Genomic DNA, 19,348 nt, shown 5'->3' on the forward strand with positions numbered 1-19,348 from the left:
ACAAAGCTCCCATTTCTCCCTTATTTTAGGATTAATACCATGTCCTGCAGAAGGTGACATCATCACAGATTCAGGGAGGAAGAAACACTTTCTGGTGACGTTCTGATGAGCACATCTCTGACATGAGAGCAGAAGACCACTAGGTCTCTTAGATCCTTGGTCCTGCCTCTGGAGACAGAGGGTGATGTTGCACAAATGAGACGTTTGTTCTGGTTGCAGGTCGTTGCCAGACACTCAGCCCCTCCTCCCTGCAGCTGGCTGGTGTCTGTGCAGAGAGGAAGCTGTGACAAGAGGAGGCCAGAAGAGGAAGACTCCTTCTAACCATCTTCAAAACTCGTCAAAGCAAGGGGCTTGTCCGGCCCAACGTCCCCACTCTTCCTATAGCTCTGAAGTCTCAGTGACCTTGGCCACTGTCCCACATGCTCCGGAGCCCACAGTGTGTCCCCTGCTCAGCCATGCTCCTGCTGCTCATCTCAGTGCTTGATGTGATTTTTAACCCAAGTAAGTACCATTTTTTCCTTTCCTTTCCTCCCAACACAAAAGTGACTGTGTTCTAATTGGATGCAGAATAAAGACACCGTCTCTTCATAGGTAAGTCTGTCCTGGTCTCACTGACTCAGCATTGATGTTTCAGGAGGAACCGGAGCCCAGTCAGTGACCCAGCCTGTTGCCCACATCACTGTCTCTGAAGGATCCCCTCTGGAGCTGAGGTGCAATTATTCCTATAGCAGAAATCCTTATCTCTACTGGTACGTGCAGTACCCCAGCCAAGGCCTCCAGCTTCTCCTCCAGTACTTTTCAGGAGACACTCTGGTTCAAGGCATCAGAGATTTCGAGGCTGAATTTAGGAAGACTGAAACCTCCTTCCACCTGAGGAAACCCTCAGCCCATGGGAGCGACGCGGCCAAGTACTTCTGTGCTGTGAGAGACACAGTGTCTGGGACTGCAGGGGGAGCTGAACACAAATCTCCTGAGACACTGGGGCTTTTTGTGACTCAAGAACTCAGGAGAGTTTTCCAAGCTCTCTTCTTCAGTGAAGGCAAATCGGGCAGGACAGGCTGGGCTCTGGGGAACGCTCACCCCCTGAGTAGTTGCCTCAACAGCCATGCTGTGCTACATTCCGACAGACTTTGCTCCAGATCGAGGTCTTCTGATGAATTTCTCCAAGACAGACGCACCCCACCAAGTCCCCACCCCACTCCCACGCTGAGTATGTCATTAAGTGTCAGAGTTCTGAAGCAAAAAAGGCAAGAGCATTTTTATTTTAAAAAAATCATTTCTAGCATTCATGAAGGTCATTAGCATGGCCTCAGGTGTTGAGCTCCATGTGGAAAACCGAAGAACGTGGTTATAATGTCAGCTGACAAGCTGTGTCACGTACATTCTCAACAAAGGGAACACAAACAACATAGATTCTTTTTTTTTTTTTTAGATTTATTTATTTATTTATTTATTCGACAGAGATAGAGACAACCAGTGAGAGAGGGAACACAAGCAGGCGGAGTGGGAGAGGAAGAAGCAGGCTCATAGCAGAGGAGCCTGATGTGGGGCTCGATCCCATAACGCCGGGATCACACCCTGAGCCGAAGGCAGACGCTTAACCGCTGTGCCACCCAGGCGCCCCCACAACATAGATTCTTAATCAGTGCAATATCGAGGCTAGACCTAGATTTGAAGCTTAACTTCTAGCACATACGTAATACCCAACCGTGTGACACTCCCATTTTTAAAGTAAAATAGACGTCACAATATCTAGATTTCCAATCTCGTGTAACACAAAACCAGTGAACCTATTTTACATGATTCTTAAGCAATATTGAGAATCTAAAAGCCACCCAGTGGTAATTGTTTTTTGAAATAGCTATCCCAGTGATTTCCAAATTAAAAATTTGAGGTTACTAACCCATAAAAAGATATCAAATATGATATCTGCTGAAAAACTCCTAGGCATTTTGTAACAAGTCACACTCATTCATGATATAGTATAAAACTGCATACTCAACAGAGGTTTCTAGACTTTCAAGGCACATTAACAAAGCTCAGAGGAAAATCAATCTTCATGACCAAAGTTCATGGTATCAAAGATTACACAAATTCTAATAGGGATATCCAAGACCAGAGAATATTTTTATGTCCTCCAAAATAACTGTATCAAAGAGCTCACATGTTTAAGATATTTTGTGTATATGATTATGGCTCTAAATTGTTGTTTGTGATTTATGTGATTAAAAAAATCACCCCCAAAACGTTATAAAAAGTTTACACACACAAAAACTAAGCCTCACGGAACAGAAATTAATTTTGAAATTAGTAGTAAAGTAAGTAATTATATTTCATGTTCCCCCAACTTCTTTCTACATCTCTGTCCATCTCCTCTTTTTTTTTTTTAAGATTTTATTTTTAAGTAATCTCCACACCCAACATGGAGCTTAAAGTTACAACCCAGAGATCAAGAGTTGCGTGCTCTACCAACCAAACCAGCCGGGAACCCTTCACTCCCCCTCTTCTATTTTCATCTGGGAAACATCTCTATTCCACTCCCAAGATAATATCTCTACTTAATTTCTTGATAACATTCCTTTTTATCTTTTCTGGGGAAAGGACAAAATGATCACGTTCTTATTAAATCTTTGTCTAAGTGTCCTCTAAGAAATGTCTCCTTATTTCTGGGTTCCTGTTGTACTTTTCTGGGATGCTCTTTGGGATATGAATACGCACACCCTTCCATGTCTGTCTTTCCTGCTATACCATAGTGTTCTACGAGCAGTGATAATGTTTCATTCAGGTTTTGATCTTTTAAGACCTAGCACAAGATCTAGTTTATAGGAGACCTTCAATAAATTGATGCGGACTTATCTTGAAATAGATTGGAGAAATTACATACAAGCCTGAAGGTGCAATTTGACAAAATATTTTAAGATAGTAACCTTCATTAAATGGCATTTTGAGGAAGAAATCAGTTTACTTAAAAAAAAAAAAAAAAAAACAAACCTCCAGCCTGGTTTTCGCCAGTAGAGGGCACTCTAGGCATTACTCTAAATGAACAACTTTATCTCTCCAGTTCTGAGATAGTTGAACATGAGCGAAAATTTGAATGAGGGCTAGCAGCAGTTCGGAGAGCATCTGGTCTTGTCATACCCGGTCAGAACAGAGAGAGCACCATATATTCATCTGTGAGGACGGTCTGCTGACGTGAATGCGGACTCCAAGCAGACCTGAGCATCATCTAGACAAAGGGAAAGCTGGAAGCTCCAGGAGAAAATATTTACATTACATATTTACTGTTTTGGTGTTTATGACTAAAAACGCTAAAATATGAGCCCTTACCCTCACTTCAGAATTATTCCAATGATTCCTACCTTCTATTATATCTCTTCTGAGATTAGAAAAACAGGGAAAAAAGGAGAGGAGAAGATGAAATGGGAGAAAAATAATGAGTATATGTAGAGAGCGAGGAGAAAAGAGAGTGAAGAGAAGAGAAATTGGGGAGAAAGAAATAGAACATAGTTACTTGAGTTTCAAAATGTGGCCTATTCTTCATAGTCACAGAACAGAATCAGCCAGGTGTGCCTGCAAGGTATACAGAGAAACTGTTGGACAAGAGAAGAATGGAGATAGACATGAGGTCAGGGTGACCGTCATATACACGTTCTATTTCTTTCCATAAGCCAAAGTCTTGTTGGAGACATCGTATTTGTTCATAGTGACCACAAGTCTGAGGTTTACAGAATTCTCCTAATTTCATTTAATTATATTTACTCCTCTAAGGGGATTGAATAAATTAACAATGCATTCAATGATGTATTCTTTCTTTGACACAGATTTCTTATAAGTGAATTCTCAATCACTTTTCAGACTACGTGTCCTGATTTTTGGCTAAGGCAATTGAGTCACTGACCCTGATCATTTTTTCAGGCTGTACTTGACCCAGGTGACGCCTTTATTTCTCTCTGAGGTTTCTTTTTCCCTTTCTTTACTCCCCTCCTGACATGTCTGATTACTGGGGGCAGTCTATGTGGAGGCGATCCTGTGAGAATGAAGAGCCTAGATGTTTCTGTGCCCCTGGTCAGCAGGGTAGCAGCCGGCAAGGCACTGATAGAGCAGATGTCAGTACCCTGCTGAAATACTAGAAGGTAGCCTTCTTGCTCTCTGATATCCTTGTACTCCTCTGCATTAAGGACAGACTCAGCCTACTTGTTACTTCCTTTTTGGCTATTTGGGGGCTAGAGGAGAGGCTTTCTCAAGAGAATGGTTTCCTTCTTAGAGGTCCAGTAATCTCTGCAGGCCAAGCTCTCTCAATGATCCGTAGTTTCGTGCTCTTCATCCCTGAGTTCCCTGATACCTGACCCCAGATTGATATGTGACTCCCCATAGGATTCCTCACTTGAGCTCTCTTGGCATCACTGGGTGATTACCAGAGGCTCCTTGGCGAAGCACAGGGAATCAGGGGCGTTTTCAATCTATCATCTACCTAGAATTGCTTTCTTTCTAAGCCAAATGGTTGTTTCTTTGTTGGCCTGTTTTTTAAAAAACGTGTAGAACTTAAATTCTAAAAGACCACTGCCTGGTGTAGGGAAGGTCAGAATCAGTGATGATGGATGGAAAAATCACTTGATCTGGTACTGTTTAAACATTTTATTAGTGTACCCATACAGAAGTTAATATTTCTATGAAATGTGATCTATCAATAGTTTCTGTTATGCGTTCTGACTGACATGCTCAAGCAAACTATGACCATCCTCAATTTATTTAAAGAATAGCTTATCTTTTACTTAAAAATTTTAAATATTATTTCACTTAGAATTTATTTTGTAACAGATACTAAGGCAGATTTCCACATTTGTTTGTCGATCTCTAAGTAACTCCATTTATGAAGGCACATTTAATTTTTTTAACTTCTCTTTTCCCCGTTTTTGTTATAACTAATTTTCCATAAGTAATTTGTATGTTTAAACTTTCTATTCCATTCCATGGATTTCTCTATCTGCACCTTTATAGTAGCATGCTTTTTCAATTAGTATAGCATTACACTTTGCCTTATTAACTGTGAGGAAAATCCCTCTTCGTTCTGAGAATGTCCAGGCTTCCTTGAAGAGCAAGATTATCTGCAGTATCTGATTTTGCCTCTAGAGGAAGATGTTACACAAATTGAACTTCGCAGAAAGCCAGAAACCCACCACCTCTTTGAGGAAGAGCCTTTGCTTTACACACCAGTAAGCTCACTTCCCACTCTGTCAGTGTGCGTGTGGCTGAACTGTTTGCAGAAAAGAGCTTCCTGTTTCTCTGCGGCTCTGCCATGAAGGCCACCCTCCTCCTCTCAGTGTTCCTGATGATAGTCACACTCAGTGAGTATAGTCCCTTTTTATTCTCTTTCTGTGGTCTTCTGATTTAGATTAGTTGAAAGGAATATTCTCCTCAGCCCGCAAGACTCTTCCTGGTGCTCAGTTGGTGTTACAGGAGGAACGGGAGCTCAGACAGTGACCCAGCCTGAGGACCACATCTCTGTCTTTGAGGGGACTCTGTGCAGGTCAAGTGCAGCTACTCATATTCTGGGAGTCCTGTGCTCTTCTGGTATGTCCAGTACCCCAAACGAAGCCTCCAGTTACTCCTGAAACACATCTCAGGAGAAAGTATCAAAGGTTTCACAGCCAACCTTAACAGGAATGAGACATCTTTCCATCTGAAGAAACAATCAGCTCAAGAGGAAGACTCAGCCACGTATTACTGTGCTCTGAGGGACACAATAACTGGTTTCAGAAGGGAAGCAGAGCACAAACCCTTTAGGAGTTACGGAAAGTATTTCTTCATTAGTTCTTTTTTTTTTAAGATTTATTTATTTATTTTAGAGAAAGGAAAAGAGAGTGCAAGTGAGCGGGGAGAGGAGCAGAGGGAGAGACAGAGAATACCAAACAGATTCCATGCTGAGTATGGAGCCCAACATGGGGCTCGATCACACGACCCATGAGATCATAACCTGAGCTGAAACCAAAAGTCTGATGCTTAACCAACTGAGCCACCCCGGTGCCCCTCTTCTTAGGTTTTCTATATGGCCATGGAAGGGCATTTTTTTCCTCTGCAGTCTGACATTGAGTTTACCTCCTAGGTATGAGATCATTGGTTGTCAGTTAGCTATCGATTCATCTCAAAAATCTGTCCAAGGAAATTCTCGTTACCTACTCTGTTTAATTACTTTTAAAGATATAAGTGCATGTATTCTGTCCAGTAGTACCTGGAAAAATGCTTTTGAAATAAACTATATAGCACAGCATAAAAACCATTTTTTTCTTGGCCCAGGGCAACTCTCCAGTGGTTGGGTCTCACCTCTCCCACTCCTCTGCCACCCCACCCCACCCCACATGTGTCCATCACCATATTCCTAAGCACGGCTCCTTAAAACTACTGTACTGCTTCACGGCATGTGATCGCTGGCCCCTCCGCATGATGTCTTCCCTGTCATGCACTTTATGGATGCCTACTAACTCAATCAGGAGAAAAAACAAAACAGAACACCAAAGTAATCTGAACAAGGAAAGTTTAATACAAATGATTATTAACTGATAATAGAGAATCAGCTACTAATGAATAAAAAGAACTCTAAAGAACACAGAAATAGCATATGTAGGGAGAAGCTCCTATCCTAGGACTAAGCCAGAGTTCCCAAGTAAGGGACATATTGTAATACCACACCCTCCAAGGATTCGGATCTCGCTGGGGAGTGTGTGGCTGTGGCCTGCGGAGTGGTGGAGAAGCGCACTGAGGTGCCAGAGAAAAAGGCTGGCAAGCAGAAAAACACCTACCTGGCTTCCAACAAAGTTTATAGGAAGCTAGCAAAAGAGTGCTGCTGAACTCGCTCGGCGCACTCGTGAATCTTGCCAAGAAGCTGATGGGTGGCTGTCACTGAGCCTTGCTGCAGGTGAATGCCACTGTGTGTCCCACAGGCTGGCCAAGAACTGCAGGAGCAAGAAATATGAAAATGTACCAGAGCCAGGAAGAGAAGCTTCTCCCTCCTGCAGTGCCCTTCCACATTCCTCTTATTGGCATAGCTTGATATCATGCCAGCTGGTGAAGGAGAGATGTTCCCATGGAATGGGTCCAATATCACAAATGGGGCACTGAAGGGTGGATTTGGCAATAAGAAAGGCAATAAATCAGTAACTGGCACACTTTATCCCCGTGGTTACTTATCTTTCATATGCGCTTCTGCACACACATTTGAACTTCTAAACAGCAATGAAATGACTCTATGTTACCATCCAGCAAGCTAAAGCTGTCCTTTGAACAAGAGAAGTTCTTATCCTTTCCCCAAATTAAGACCTATAGTCCCAACAGTCACTATACATCTCTTGCTCTATTAATCATTTCTAAAAATTCGAAGGAAATTCCATTGAATATGCTGTTATATACAGACTAAATCACAAAGTCAGTCCTTGAAAATGTATATATAATGGTAAGAAGGAGGGAGAAAGAAGAAAATGACAGCATATACAGAACACACATGGATAAAGAACAAGGAGAAGATAGAGAAAGCTGCTACACTCTTGGAGTCCAGATTTGGTCATGGGGCTGAGGGGCCACAGCTCACTCCTGTTGCTTTGCATTTTCTGTTTCCCTGCCCGAAGCCATGACCTCGCTGGATTTGGGTTGTTTGCCTTGTGAAGTGACCCCAAACTTCATTCTCGAAGGGTCTGAGTCCTAATGATCCTACTTTTTCATTTATTGCTCTGGTAGTCCATTAACATTTACAATGAAAAGTTTCCCTCTCAGCCCAGCTAGCTCAATTCCCAGTTCTCCTCAGAGGTCAGCAATGTCTCTGTTTCCTTTTATTTTTTAAAAAAAGGTATTACTTATTTATTTGAGAGCGAGATCATGAGTGGGGTGAGGAGGGGGCAACGGGAGAGGGAGAAGCAGACTCCCCCCTGAGTGGGGAGCCCAATGTGGGGTTTGATCCCAGGACCCTGGGGTCATGAGCTGAGCCAAAGACAGATGCTTAACCAACTGAGCCACCCAGGGGCCCCTCTGTTTCCTTTTTCTGCTTCTCATTACACTTTTTGTGTATACAGCCAAATAGATTCAAATAGTAAGGGAACTCAATTCTTATAAGGTGGTGGACAAGTCCCTTAATTTCTTAGAACCAGGGGTCATCTCCTAACCACTAGTCAAAAATTTCCTCACAAATTTGTCAAAAGTATGTAGCAGAGAGCAGACAGATTAAAATGTAAACTCCTTAAATAACATCAGTTCCTGCCTCAGAAAGCTTTACGATTTCTTTGTCTCATAGTGACAAACACCCAGGTTTGCTGTGGTAGTCACCCAACACAAACCTTCTTCTAGAAGTACCTCCTAGCAGTCTCCAATCTCCAGCCAACAACCTCTCCCCTTCTTCCTTTCTTTCCTTCCTTCCTTATGTTTCTTCCCTCCCCACTTCCCCATCTCTCTATTTTACACACAAAATATCTTAAAGTCAGGTTTTGAAACCATTTAGAAAATACTCTAGGGAATGTTTGCCATTCCTTTTGACTACTCACCATCAGAAGCCATTTTCTCGTAACAACAATAATTTTTGAGTCATTGGTAATTGTCAGGCTCTGCTCTAAATTGCATTTTCTTATCTCATCAATCATTTCTAAAACTCTAAAAAAGCAATATTATTATCACTCATCATCCACACTTCATAGTCAAGAGAATACAGACACAAATGATATAAACAGCTACTGAATGGGTAGATCTAAACTGGACCTCCCTGGCCTCACTGCAAAGCTGGTTCACTTCTTGCACCCTACTGCCTCCTGCCATAGAAACAGAAATATCAGATACTCATTGTTATGAGATGAATTTTCTCCCCACCAAAATCCGTATGTTCCTAACTCCCAACACCTCAAAACGCGACTGTATTTGGAGTAGGGTTATTAAATAGGTAATTAAGTTAAAGTGGGATTGTTAGGGTCGACTCTCCTCCAGTATGACTGGTGTCCTTATGAGAAGAGATTAGGATCGGGCCACATGCACAGAGGGAAGACAGTGAGGACATGGCGGGAAGGTGGGTATCACTGCTTTGTAATTGTTTCTGAATCGCTCCCTTCACCTTTCCAGAGTACATTCTATCGGCAAGATGATGTTGCTACCACGAGATGGCAGTGTCTGTCCTCAGACTCAGTAGGTTTGAAATCAGTTTGTACTGAAAGCAAAGGGATGCCTCTGACTGGCCAGGTGAGACTCTGGTGTGCAGAAGGAACAGATAAATACACCCCACAGAGAGAGCCAACGCTTTCGACTGAGTATCCTGGCTGCATTTCAGGCCCCAGAGCTGAGTCTTCTGCGATTCCAACAAGGAAAAAGAATGGAGAAACTTGTGGAAGCATCTTTGCTGATACTATGCCTTCAACTGGCCAGTGAGTTGGGGTTCTTGGTAATAGAGACAGGGTGACCAAATTTATGGGAACAGGGTGACCTAAGTTCGGTGCCCACAAGACTGAGTTTGGGCAAACTCTTCTTGTTAAGTTGAAAATACACCAGAAAGTTATGGAAGGAAATGTAAATACTAAAGAGGGAAAATACAATGACCAACTTCCGGTGTCTGGCCTTCTGTCTTTGCCTAGGGGTGAACAGCCAGCAGGAACAGTATTATCAGGTCCTGACCGTCCAGGAGGGCGAAAATGCCACCATGAACTGCAGTTACAAAACTTCTATAAGCTTCTTACAGTGGTATAGACAAGACTCAGTTTGAGGTTTTGTCCAACTGATTTTAATACGTTCAAACGAAAGAGAGAAACACAGCGGAAGGCTACAAGTCACACTGAACAACTCCATCAAAAGCAGTTCTTTGTCCATCATGGCTTCCCAGACCGCAGACACCGCAACTTACGTCTGTGCCACGGAAAACAGTGATCGCCAGGCAGCTGCAGCCCCCACACAAACCTTGCCCAAGCTGCTGCTGTGAAGCCCCACAGTGGGTAGCATTAGTGGTTATGACTTCCCAGGAAGGAGAGTCTACAAAGAGCGGGCAAGATGAAAGATGGACCCTCTTAAACTCATGGCTTCTTTGGAAGCACCTTGTACCAGGGCAAAGGGTATGAAGGTTAGAACGAGAAACTGCAATGCCAGGTTCGGCTCTGCCAGTCCCGGCCCTACAGCTTTGGGCACAGCATCAGCGAAGCGGCCTTCCATTTCTTCACCAGTAATGAAGGGTTTGGACCGATGAGCCCAAAAGACCCTTCAAGCTCTAATTTTATCAGGGAAAAAGCTAAGCACTGGACACATGTGGAAAGGGAAAGGACTTCTGGGTATTAGAAGGTCTCATACGTGCAAGCCCCTGGTGACCCAGATGGCTCCTTGAGATGCGTGAGATGATTTTTGCTTCCCTCCAATTCCTGTATAGGAAAAAGAATTAAAATGGATCTTAGAACTCTTTCAGCCAAATTTTTCATTTTAGAGCTGAGGAGTGGAAACTTGTGTACCCATAGAAACAAAGCTCCAAATCTCACTCTGCATTTACTAGTCTTATGATTTCCAAGCTTCAATCTCTCCATGAATCAAATGAGAACTTACGAGAAAGTCATACTTTTTCCCCATCCGTGTGAGAGATGCATGTTCTCCACTACCAGGCCCTGAAATTTTGTTTTTAAGAAGTGGGTACTTCTATTATCAAATACACCATGGTTTTCCTTTATGTCTTGTACCTAGTAGGATAAATAAATGTTGAATATAGTTTTCAAGTATAATTCAAGCTAATAAACATACAGTGCTATATTAGTTTCAGGTGTGCAATACAGCGATTCAACAATTCTATACATTTCCCAGTGCTCATCACGACAAGTGTAGTCTTAATCCCCTTGGCCTATTTCACCCATCCCCCCACCTACCTCCCTTCTGATGACCATCAGTTTTGTTCTCCATAGTTAAGCCTGGTTTTTTCCTTTGTCTATTTTTTCTGTGTTCACTTATTTTGTTTTGGAAATTCCAAATGTGAATGACATCATATTGTACTGGTCTTTCTTTGACTGGTTAATTTCGTTTAACGTTATACCCTCTAGACCCATCCACGTTGTTGCAAACAGCAAGGTTTTTTATTCTTTTTTGTGGCTGAGTAATATTCCATTGTATCTAGATCCATCTATATCTATAGATCTCTCACATCTTCTCTATCCACCCATCATCGGCAGACACTCGGGCTGCTTCTGTAGTTTGGCTATTGTATATAACGCAGCTATGAATATAGAGGTGCATGTATCTTTTCAAATTAGTGTTTCCCTTTTCTTTGGGTAAATATCCAGTAATGGAATTACTGGATCATATGGCTCGAATGTAGTTTTTTTTTTTTAAAAGATTTTATTTATTTATTCGACAGAGATAGAGACAGCCAGTGAGAGAGGGAACACAAGCAGTGGGAGCGGGAGAGGAAGAAGCAGTCTCCTAGCGGAAGAGCCTGATGTGGGGCTCGATGCCATAAGGCCGGGATCACGCCCTGAGCCAAAGGCAGACGCTTCACTGCTGTGCCACCCAGGCGCCCCTGAATGTAGTTTTCTTAATGAAGTTTTGATACTACTGAAAATGTGTGGACAAAATTGGGGCATTTGTATTTATGTACATGTTTGGTGAAACAGGTGGGGGGAGGGTAGAGGAAACATCCTACAGGGCAGTGGTTGCCAAATGCCAGACTTCAACCACCAGCAGCACCTGTATCAGAATCACCCAGAGCACCTTGGAAGATCTGGATTATTGGCTCTCTCCCAGCTTACTCCCTCAGTCTCTGTTGGAAACAATGGATTTGTGTTCTTAACGAACACCATCTGTATGAGTTTAGAGATTGGTTCAGCTTCACGTTACAGAAAACTCAAATGATGATATTTTTAACAGGGTGGAATTTATTTTTCTCTCACATAAAGAAGCTCTCTCATGTGCAGGGCTGGTATGCTAGCTTCCTCATTGTAGGAAGGATCTAGGGTCTTTCTAGCTCACTGTCTTAAGTGACATCCTTAAGACATCACTGTTGGTTTTATACTTTAAAGAAACTGCTAGAGATCTGTCCACTTTAAACACCCTCCAGGCAGAAAGAAAGAGAAAGTCAGAGGGCAAATGGGCACATGATGGCCGAGTCAATCTTTTCCAGAAACTACCCCCAGTGGTTTCTATTTCCATTTCATTTACCTGAGTGTTATTTAATGTCTCCACCTCTCTCCCATCTGCAAGCGAGGCCGAGATATCAGGGCTATTTTTTATCTTAACATGTTGCCACCCATGTTAAAATTGGGATTCTGTTAGTAAGCAACAGGACACAATGGGCATCGTAGAGGGAACTAGCCATTTCTGCCACAGCCCCACACCAGGGTGTATTAGGACTTATATGCTTTTTACTTATTCATAATTATTTATTTTTGAAATACTGAATCCAATCTCACTCCCAGTTCTGTCGAATTTCTCCTAAGAGTCTTCCAGAAGACATCACGACCCCCCAAACCCAGTTCAACTCCACCATCTTAATTAAAAATCCACCTTAAACCCTTGCTTCCCTACTCAGCATGTTTAACATTTAACCTCACGACTCCTCAATGTACTCCTTTGTAGTCTCTTGTCAGAGTGAACATTTGACCAGGTCAATCACCTGAATCCCCATCTGCTCTTAAAATAAAGAAAAAAACTTCTTAATGACCTACAAAACCTTGCATAATTTAGGCTCTTGCTATGCGACCCTGTCAGCCTCATCCCACGGTATGCTCTGTCTCTCCCTTCCTCCCACTCTCTGTCTGCCTGTCTCTGTCTTCACAAATACTGGTGTTATTTAAGTTCCTTAAAAGCACTTTGTTCCTCCTATACAACCCTTTCATAGCAACTGTAGGTGATTTTCTCACATTCTCCCTTTCATAAAATTCTTTTCCCTTCCTTCAAAAGAGTAAAAACCACCAAATGCCTGCTCTTTCTCGTACACCTGGCGAAGGATAACTGAAGAAAGGTCAATGTATACTCTTAGAATCATAGACCCCTGCCTTTCTAAACTTGCAGTTTTTCCTTTATTTCTTTGATTATTTGATTAAAAGCTATTTCCACTACTACTCCGTGAGCTCCCTAATGGCAGGGACAATATCTGCCTTTTTACTCCAGAATTCTCAGCACCAAAATATCTTAGGCATTAAGATCATCAAATCTCCTTCTTTCTCCTTTGTATCCTTTGCTTATTTAATATCCTTCCTTTATTTTAAGCCCCCTCGAGGCTAATATTGATAATATTGCAGTGACAGGACAAAAAGAACAACACATGGCTGAGTCTGTCAGACTGTAATCTGTGGGACTTTGGAGGTTTATGGGTAAATTCCTGGGGCTTAGCAGGGGTTGGCAAACTACAGCCCACAGGTCAAAGCTGGCTACCACCTGTCTTTGTAAATGAAGTTTTATTGTAAAAACAGCCATGCCCATTTATCTGTGCATTGACTAAGACTGCTTGTACTGTAACAGCAGAGCTGGGCAGTTGCTTGGAGATAATGACTTCAAAGCCTAACGTATTTACTATTTGACCCTTCGCAGAAAAAAGCTTGCCAACCCCTGGGAGACAGGAATTACCTGAGAATTTTTAGATTTGGAGTTTTCTGTTTGATGACAACAAAATAAAAAAATAACAGCGTATTTCTAATTATCTATATGAACAACTTCGAATACTCCCCTTGGTTTTGATACTTTTGTGTTCTTTATGCCACTTTTACTGAAGACAAATGGAATAATGGCATTCTACAAATAAAGACATCACAGTTGTTTAAATGGAGAAAATGGCTTAGGAAATTTTGGTTATGCTATGGCATGTGGTACTACACACAGGCCAAACTCCCAAGAACCTATGTTGCCATGGTTACCACAATGTTTCCATTGAAAGCGGGTGAGTCACTAACATTCATTGTTTGGACATATCAACATGCAATTCAGTAGATGGAAGAGTAGCAGTAGATACATAATATGTTTTTTTTTTTCAGTGCTGATTTTTGGGTGCTTTATTACATTTATTTATTTTACTTTTGTAAGGGGGCAAGTTAAATGGATATTTTTGAATAGGAAAAGTAAATGTACTCGGAACAACTAATTATATAACTCAGACAATAGTACGTGAAGCTCCAGATCGTCTCAGTCCTGTGAGTTACCAAACTACCCACATCTTTAGTATTCTTCTAATGAGACTGCGCCAACCCTTTGTTTCAGCAAAAGATCACTTTACAAGTTATTTGAATTTGGTTGATTTTGTATTTTGTTTGCGTTTTTTGTTTGCTGTGGTAACTGTGTAAGACCTGTGAGCCTAAAATGTTTACACTGAACTTCAATTTGTGTATGTTACAGCATCATAACATTTTTAAAAAATAGTATGAGAGTGGTTCCTTATACGGAGATCTGTACCTTACTCAATTTTGAGAAACACTGAATGCACCTGTATTTGAGGTCTGGGATCTGACTCTGGGAGAAGCCAGAGGCCTGAGGCATATGCTCTCATAGAGGCTGTGCTGCATAATAAGATAATCGTACCTACCAGACATAGCCACTCATTCATTTATTCACTCATTCTTCAGATATTTTTGAGCATCTCCTAATGGCCTATATATTTTGAGAAACTGGCCGCTGAGACTAATCTTTCAAGTTCCCGATCTCAGGGGCACCACGTCTAGTTTGAAAAACAGAACACAAATGATTCTACTATGAGGTAGTAATGACAGTGTAGATAGGTACGTAGAGTGGGAAAAGAGAGGGGCGCCCTTAAAGACCTGAAGGTGTCCTTCCGCAAGGAGATGCTGCATAAATTGGTTCTTAAAGAATGAATAGAAGTTACTTAGGCAAAGGCAGGGGAGAGAAGGGAGCACGTTGTCAGCAGGGGGGCTCATCCCTTGGTTCGAGGGGGATCAGTGGAGGAATATGTCAAGAAAAGGTCTCAGGTCATGCTTCTTTTTTTTTTTTTAAAGATTTTATTTACTTATTTGACAGAGATAGAGACAGCCAGCGAGAGAGGGAACACAAGCAGGGGGAGTGGGAGAGGAAGAAGCAGGCTCCCAGCAGAGGAGCCTGATGTGGGGCTCGATCCCATAACGCCAGGATCACACCCTGAGCCGAAGGCAGACGCTTAATGACTGAGCCACCCAGGCGCCCCTCAGATCATGCCTTTTTTACACTTTCAGTATGCCCTAAGTATACCATGATAGCTTCAAACCAGCTTAATCCTCAGCGGAACAGACACTAGCTGCTGGGATGAAGGCGATTTGGGGAGCCATAGTGTCCTGCTTCTTAAAGATGGTGACAGACCCACTGTCTCAGCCTCAGGCACCACTTGAAGTCTGCAAAAACTTTTGCTGCTTCCTTCCTGGAGCCCTACCCCTCACCCCAGACACCCATTTCCCTTCTATGTCTACAACGTAGGCTCCTGCCAGGGTCAATACCAATTCAGTTGGAAAGTGGCCCGCAGGTCGGGGGGAATCACGGGAAGGCGCTGCTCCCTTCAGCTGGTGGTTTGACACAAATTCATCTTCCACTTCTGAGCATGTGTCTCTTTTTTTAGAGCCTGTGAGGTGATCTCGCAGGGTAGTTTGTCCTGCTAAACACCTGAACCAAGATTTTCTAAAAGATTGCACTGAAGGATCAAGAACCTAGAGGAACGTCCCTCTCAGCTTTGGGTGTATCCCCAGATGAAACCTCCCACCGCTTCTCCACAAGCCATGCCCTCTGCTTCCTACTCGGGACTTGTAATCTTGCTGATACTGAGTAAGTGACATTTATTCGAAAGTCCCATGATGTTCTATTGCTTGGTTTGAGGATGGTTTTTTGCCTTTACTAAACTGGAAACTATCCTTCTTACATTATCCATAAAGCAAAGTCTTTACCTTTCTTTTCCCCCAGGAGGGACCCGTGGAGACACGGTAACGGAAGGCCCCGTTACCCTCCCCGAGGGGACACCACTGACCCTGAACTGTACCTATGAGCGCAGCTGCTCGGTTTCTGTTTTCTGGTATGGGCAGCACCAGAACAAAGAGCCTGAGCTCCCCCTGAAGAGCTCATCAGAAAACCAGAGGGCTGAGCGTCACGGTTTTCAGGCCCATCATAACAGCGACAAGTCCTTCCCGCTGGAGAAACGTGGGGCGCAAACGTCGGACTGGGCCCTGTACTACTGCCCGCTGGGAGCACAGTGAGAGCACCTGCAGGGGGAGCCAGGCAAGAACCCAGAGCGGCGCAGGCGGGGCCTGGCTGTGGGCAGCCTGCAGCGCAGAGGATGCTTTCTCGAGTTAGTGTCCTGGGCTGGGCACTAGAGGGGAGGGAACAATGTCCAGCTCGGATGCCTGCGCGCTCCGGAACCCGGTGCTACTTTGAGCGAGGAATGGAGAGAAGCGATCTAGGTGAAAACTTAGATTATAGATATGCCTATAAATAGAATCTTTTAATACATGGCCTTTTGTGTCTGGCTTTTTCACATAGCATCATCTTCTCAAGGAAAATCCACAGATCAGTACTTTGTTACTTCTATGGCTGCACAGTAATCCATTGTATGGACACCCCATACTTTATCCATTCATCCATTGATGGGCATTTTGGCCGTTTCTGCTGTTTGGCTGTTATGAATAATGCTGCTATGGACGTTCACATACAGAGCTCTGCTCTTTTAAACTCTAATATATTGTAAATTAGAGGTTTCTGAGTATTTTTGTTTTTGATTTTGCTTTTTTGGTACTAACATTTCTTTGTGGACATAAAATGAATACATATATGAGAAAATGATCCTTACAAATAATGATTTACACCAAAGTAAGATATTATTATTCTCAGTTATATCTACATTCAAGAAAAGTTTTGAGCACCTACTCATGTGCGTCAGTCATTTCAATAAGGATTGGGAATACAGTTTAGGTAACAGATCTCCGGCCTTAGAATTTTATAATGCAGTGCATTAAAATACCATATAAGTCTTAAAATAATGCTTTTTTCATAAATAATTTTATTCATGCACTGACTTCTATTTGTTCCCAAATATTTATGGTACTTACAGTTTTATGTGACTTGGGCTAAGCACTTTAAATTCCTCCCCATCCCTCTCTAGGTACTACCAAATGCTTGCTTTACACATGACAAAATTGAGGCTTAGAGATGTTAGGTGACTTACTCAAGGTTACATAACCAGCTGGGCGCAGAAGTTGGGCTAGGCCCAAATCCGACGCGTGACCAATATTCTTAAATTGGTTGAGCCTTCTTAGAAGTCCGTCTTCTTTTTTTCCCCAGAATGCAATTGTAATCTTAGATTTCATCATTGTTGATGTTTTTGTTTGGCAGAGAAGAACCCAATGCAATAGTGAAAGCTGCAGTTTACTCAATCGGCAATCACAAGAGTCTATATACATATCTGTTTACTGAAGCCCAAAACACACTCACCATCTCTCATGTTCTTGAACCGTAAGGCTGCTCATACGCTCTCCGACTGAATAGCCTGGCTATTCTAGGAGTCATCGCTGAGCCCCAGTGGCTGTTATCCGGAGACATACAGGTATTTGTCCTGGAAATGGGGGCTCTATTTTCCAAATACAAACAAAAATACTGGATATGGAAAATATGTCTACTTGTTGCGACTGCAGGACACAGTACTTTTGGTTCTGCTACAGCGTATATCTGATTAAAACAAATCCTTTTTCAAAGAATTAGTAAATGCAGGTATAATGTCAGTATCATGTGAAAGTTTTATTGGTTTCATGGATTTTCCCAAGCACATGAATAATTGTTTCAAATCAAAGAACTATCAGGGGCAAGTTTTTACTATTAAAAAAAGCCTCAACTCTACTTCAGTATCAGCCGAGTTTGTTGTAGTGGCTTCAAGAATTTCTAGGGTTTTCAAGGTAAATCTACCCGATGAAGCTGAGAGTGAGGATATAAAGACCATGGGGCTATACTCACCACTCACGTTAACAACATTGATTCATGAAGAATAATAACACTAAATTTTTTTAAAAGATTTTATTTATTTATTTGACAGAAAGAGACAGCCCGCGAGAGAGGGAACACAAGCAGGGGGAGTGGGAGAGGAAGAAGCAGGCTCCCAGCGGAGGAGCCTGATGTGGGGCTCGATCCCAGAACGCCGGGATCACGCCCTGAGCCGAAGGCAGACGTCTAACGACTGCGCTACCCAGGCGCCCCAATAACATTAAAATTTTTGATGAACCAGCTCTTATAAGAGACACGTATGTTCTCATGGACCTATATCTAGAGAGGCAAAACCTAAGTCCCAGCATTTAAGGCTGCAAAGAGTTTACTGATTATAATGCAGGGGGCAAATGCCAATAGGTATTGAACTCTGCTGGCATTCTTGATAGGATTTCTATTGTTTTTGATAATGTTGTGGCTACAAAGTTGTATATTTTTAGGATTTCTCCCTCTCCCATTTTCCACCATAATTAATGTGTGTAGTTTGGAAGAGGAGGGGTATTTTGGAAATATGTGTATTGAGTTATATCAGAAATTCCTAAGCTTAGGCACAGAGGAGAATTTTCTGGACAGTAGCTCCTGTGTCTGCTCAGAGGGAGGCAGGACCACTTTATTTTCCCTAACTAAATAATTTAAGATATATTTGCTCATATTTGCTGACAGCCCAAAGAAGAAATACTCTAAGACGTGAGCAATAATCATGCCAGCTTTCAAACTGCTTTGGTTTCAACCTTGAGCGTTACCGGAACAAACAACCAGCAAAGTTCCACGAGATAAAAGCTAACAAGGAAATGGCATTTTCCCCCTGAGGAGGTATTCAACCAACAGATAAGTTGTGAGACACTAAATCATTATAGGTTATGGTGGGGTTTTTCCCCTTTTATTTTAAGAGTATGTAAATACTTTTTCAATACACCTGAAATTTGACTGATGGATGCATTTTCCCTGAAATGAGGTCATAGTTGACAGAGAAGATACCCTCATCCTGTATCCAGGTAAAATGCAAGCTGTCTTGGGAGTAGGATGAGCTTTCTAACCCGCTCCAAGAAACTAGGAGAAAGTATCATCCAGTCTTAGAGCACGACACAGCCTCTCACTTCTCTGCTCATTAACAGGAATATGGATGCTACTAGGGTCACTGACCTGCGTCTCTACTAAAATTGTTCTCATTGCACCAGACATCCTCTTTGCTTCTCTGTAGCTGACAACCTGTCTATAACTCCTGTGATCATACCTTCTGGAAGGAAAATGGGGAGCACAGCAGGTGAGAAAAGATCAGTTTTGCTGCTGAGAGATGTGGCCTAGACACTGAAACACTGCAATTTCATAATTTCTAAGCATGATTCTTAAAATGTAGAGTGGTCCTGGAGTATGTATAGTCACTATTCTTACCTTACAAGGCCCAGGTCTCCTACCAAACACAATAGAT

The 19,348-nt window shown here is 42.4% G+C and overlaps 1 protein-coding gene across 1 annotated transcript; it reads left to right on the forward strand.

Moving 5' to 3' along the window:
• The first annotated feature begins 407 nt into the window (after positions 1-407).
• Positions 408-16,145, forward strand: LOC130542284 (uncharacterized). Its single transcript, XM_057305182.1, has 3 exons — positions 408-501; positions 635-1,039; positions 15,856-16,145. Exons 1-3 carry the CDS (start codon positions 420-422, stop codon positions 16,143-16,145), a joined length of 777 nt encoding a protein of 258 aa, XP_057161165.1. The 5' UTR covers positions 408-419.
• Positions 16,146-19,348: the final 3,203 nt, after the last annotated feature.

Source organism: Ursus arctos, unplaced genomic scaffold, assembly GCF_023065955.2.
Source record: "Ursus arctos isolate Adak ecotype North America unplaced genomic scaffold, UrsArc2.0 scaffold_32, whole genome shotgun sequence".
Taxonomy (NCBI): domain Eukaryota; kingdom Metazoa; phylum Chordata; class Mammalia; order Carnivora; family Ursidae; genus Ursus; species Ursus arctos.

Excerpts from the sequence above, each read along its gene's own strand:
- LOC130542284 (XM_057305182.1), top strand. The coding sequence starts at position 420 with ATGCTCCGGAGCCCACAGTGTGTCCCCTGCTCAGCCATGCTCCTGCTG. Across the intron at positions 502-634 it reads TGATGTGATTTTTAACCCAA|GAGGAACCGGAGCCCAGTCA; the intron begins GTAAGTACCATT and ends TTGATGTTTCAG. Across the intron at positions 1,040-15,855 it reads AGCTCTCTTCTTCAGTGAAG|GAGGGACCCGTGGAGACACG; the intron begins GCAAATCGGGCA and ends CTTTTCCCCCAG.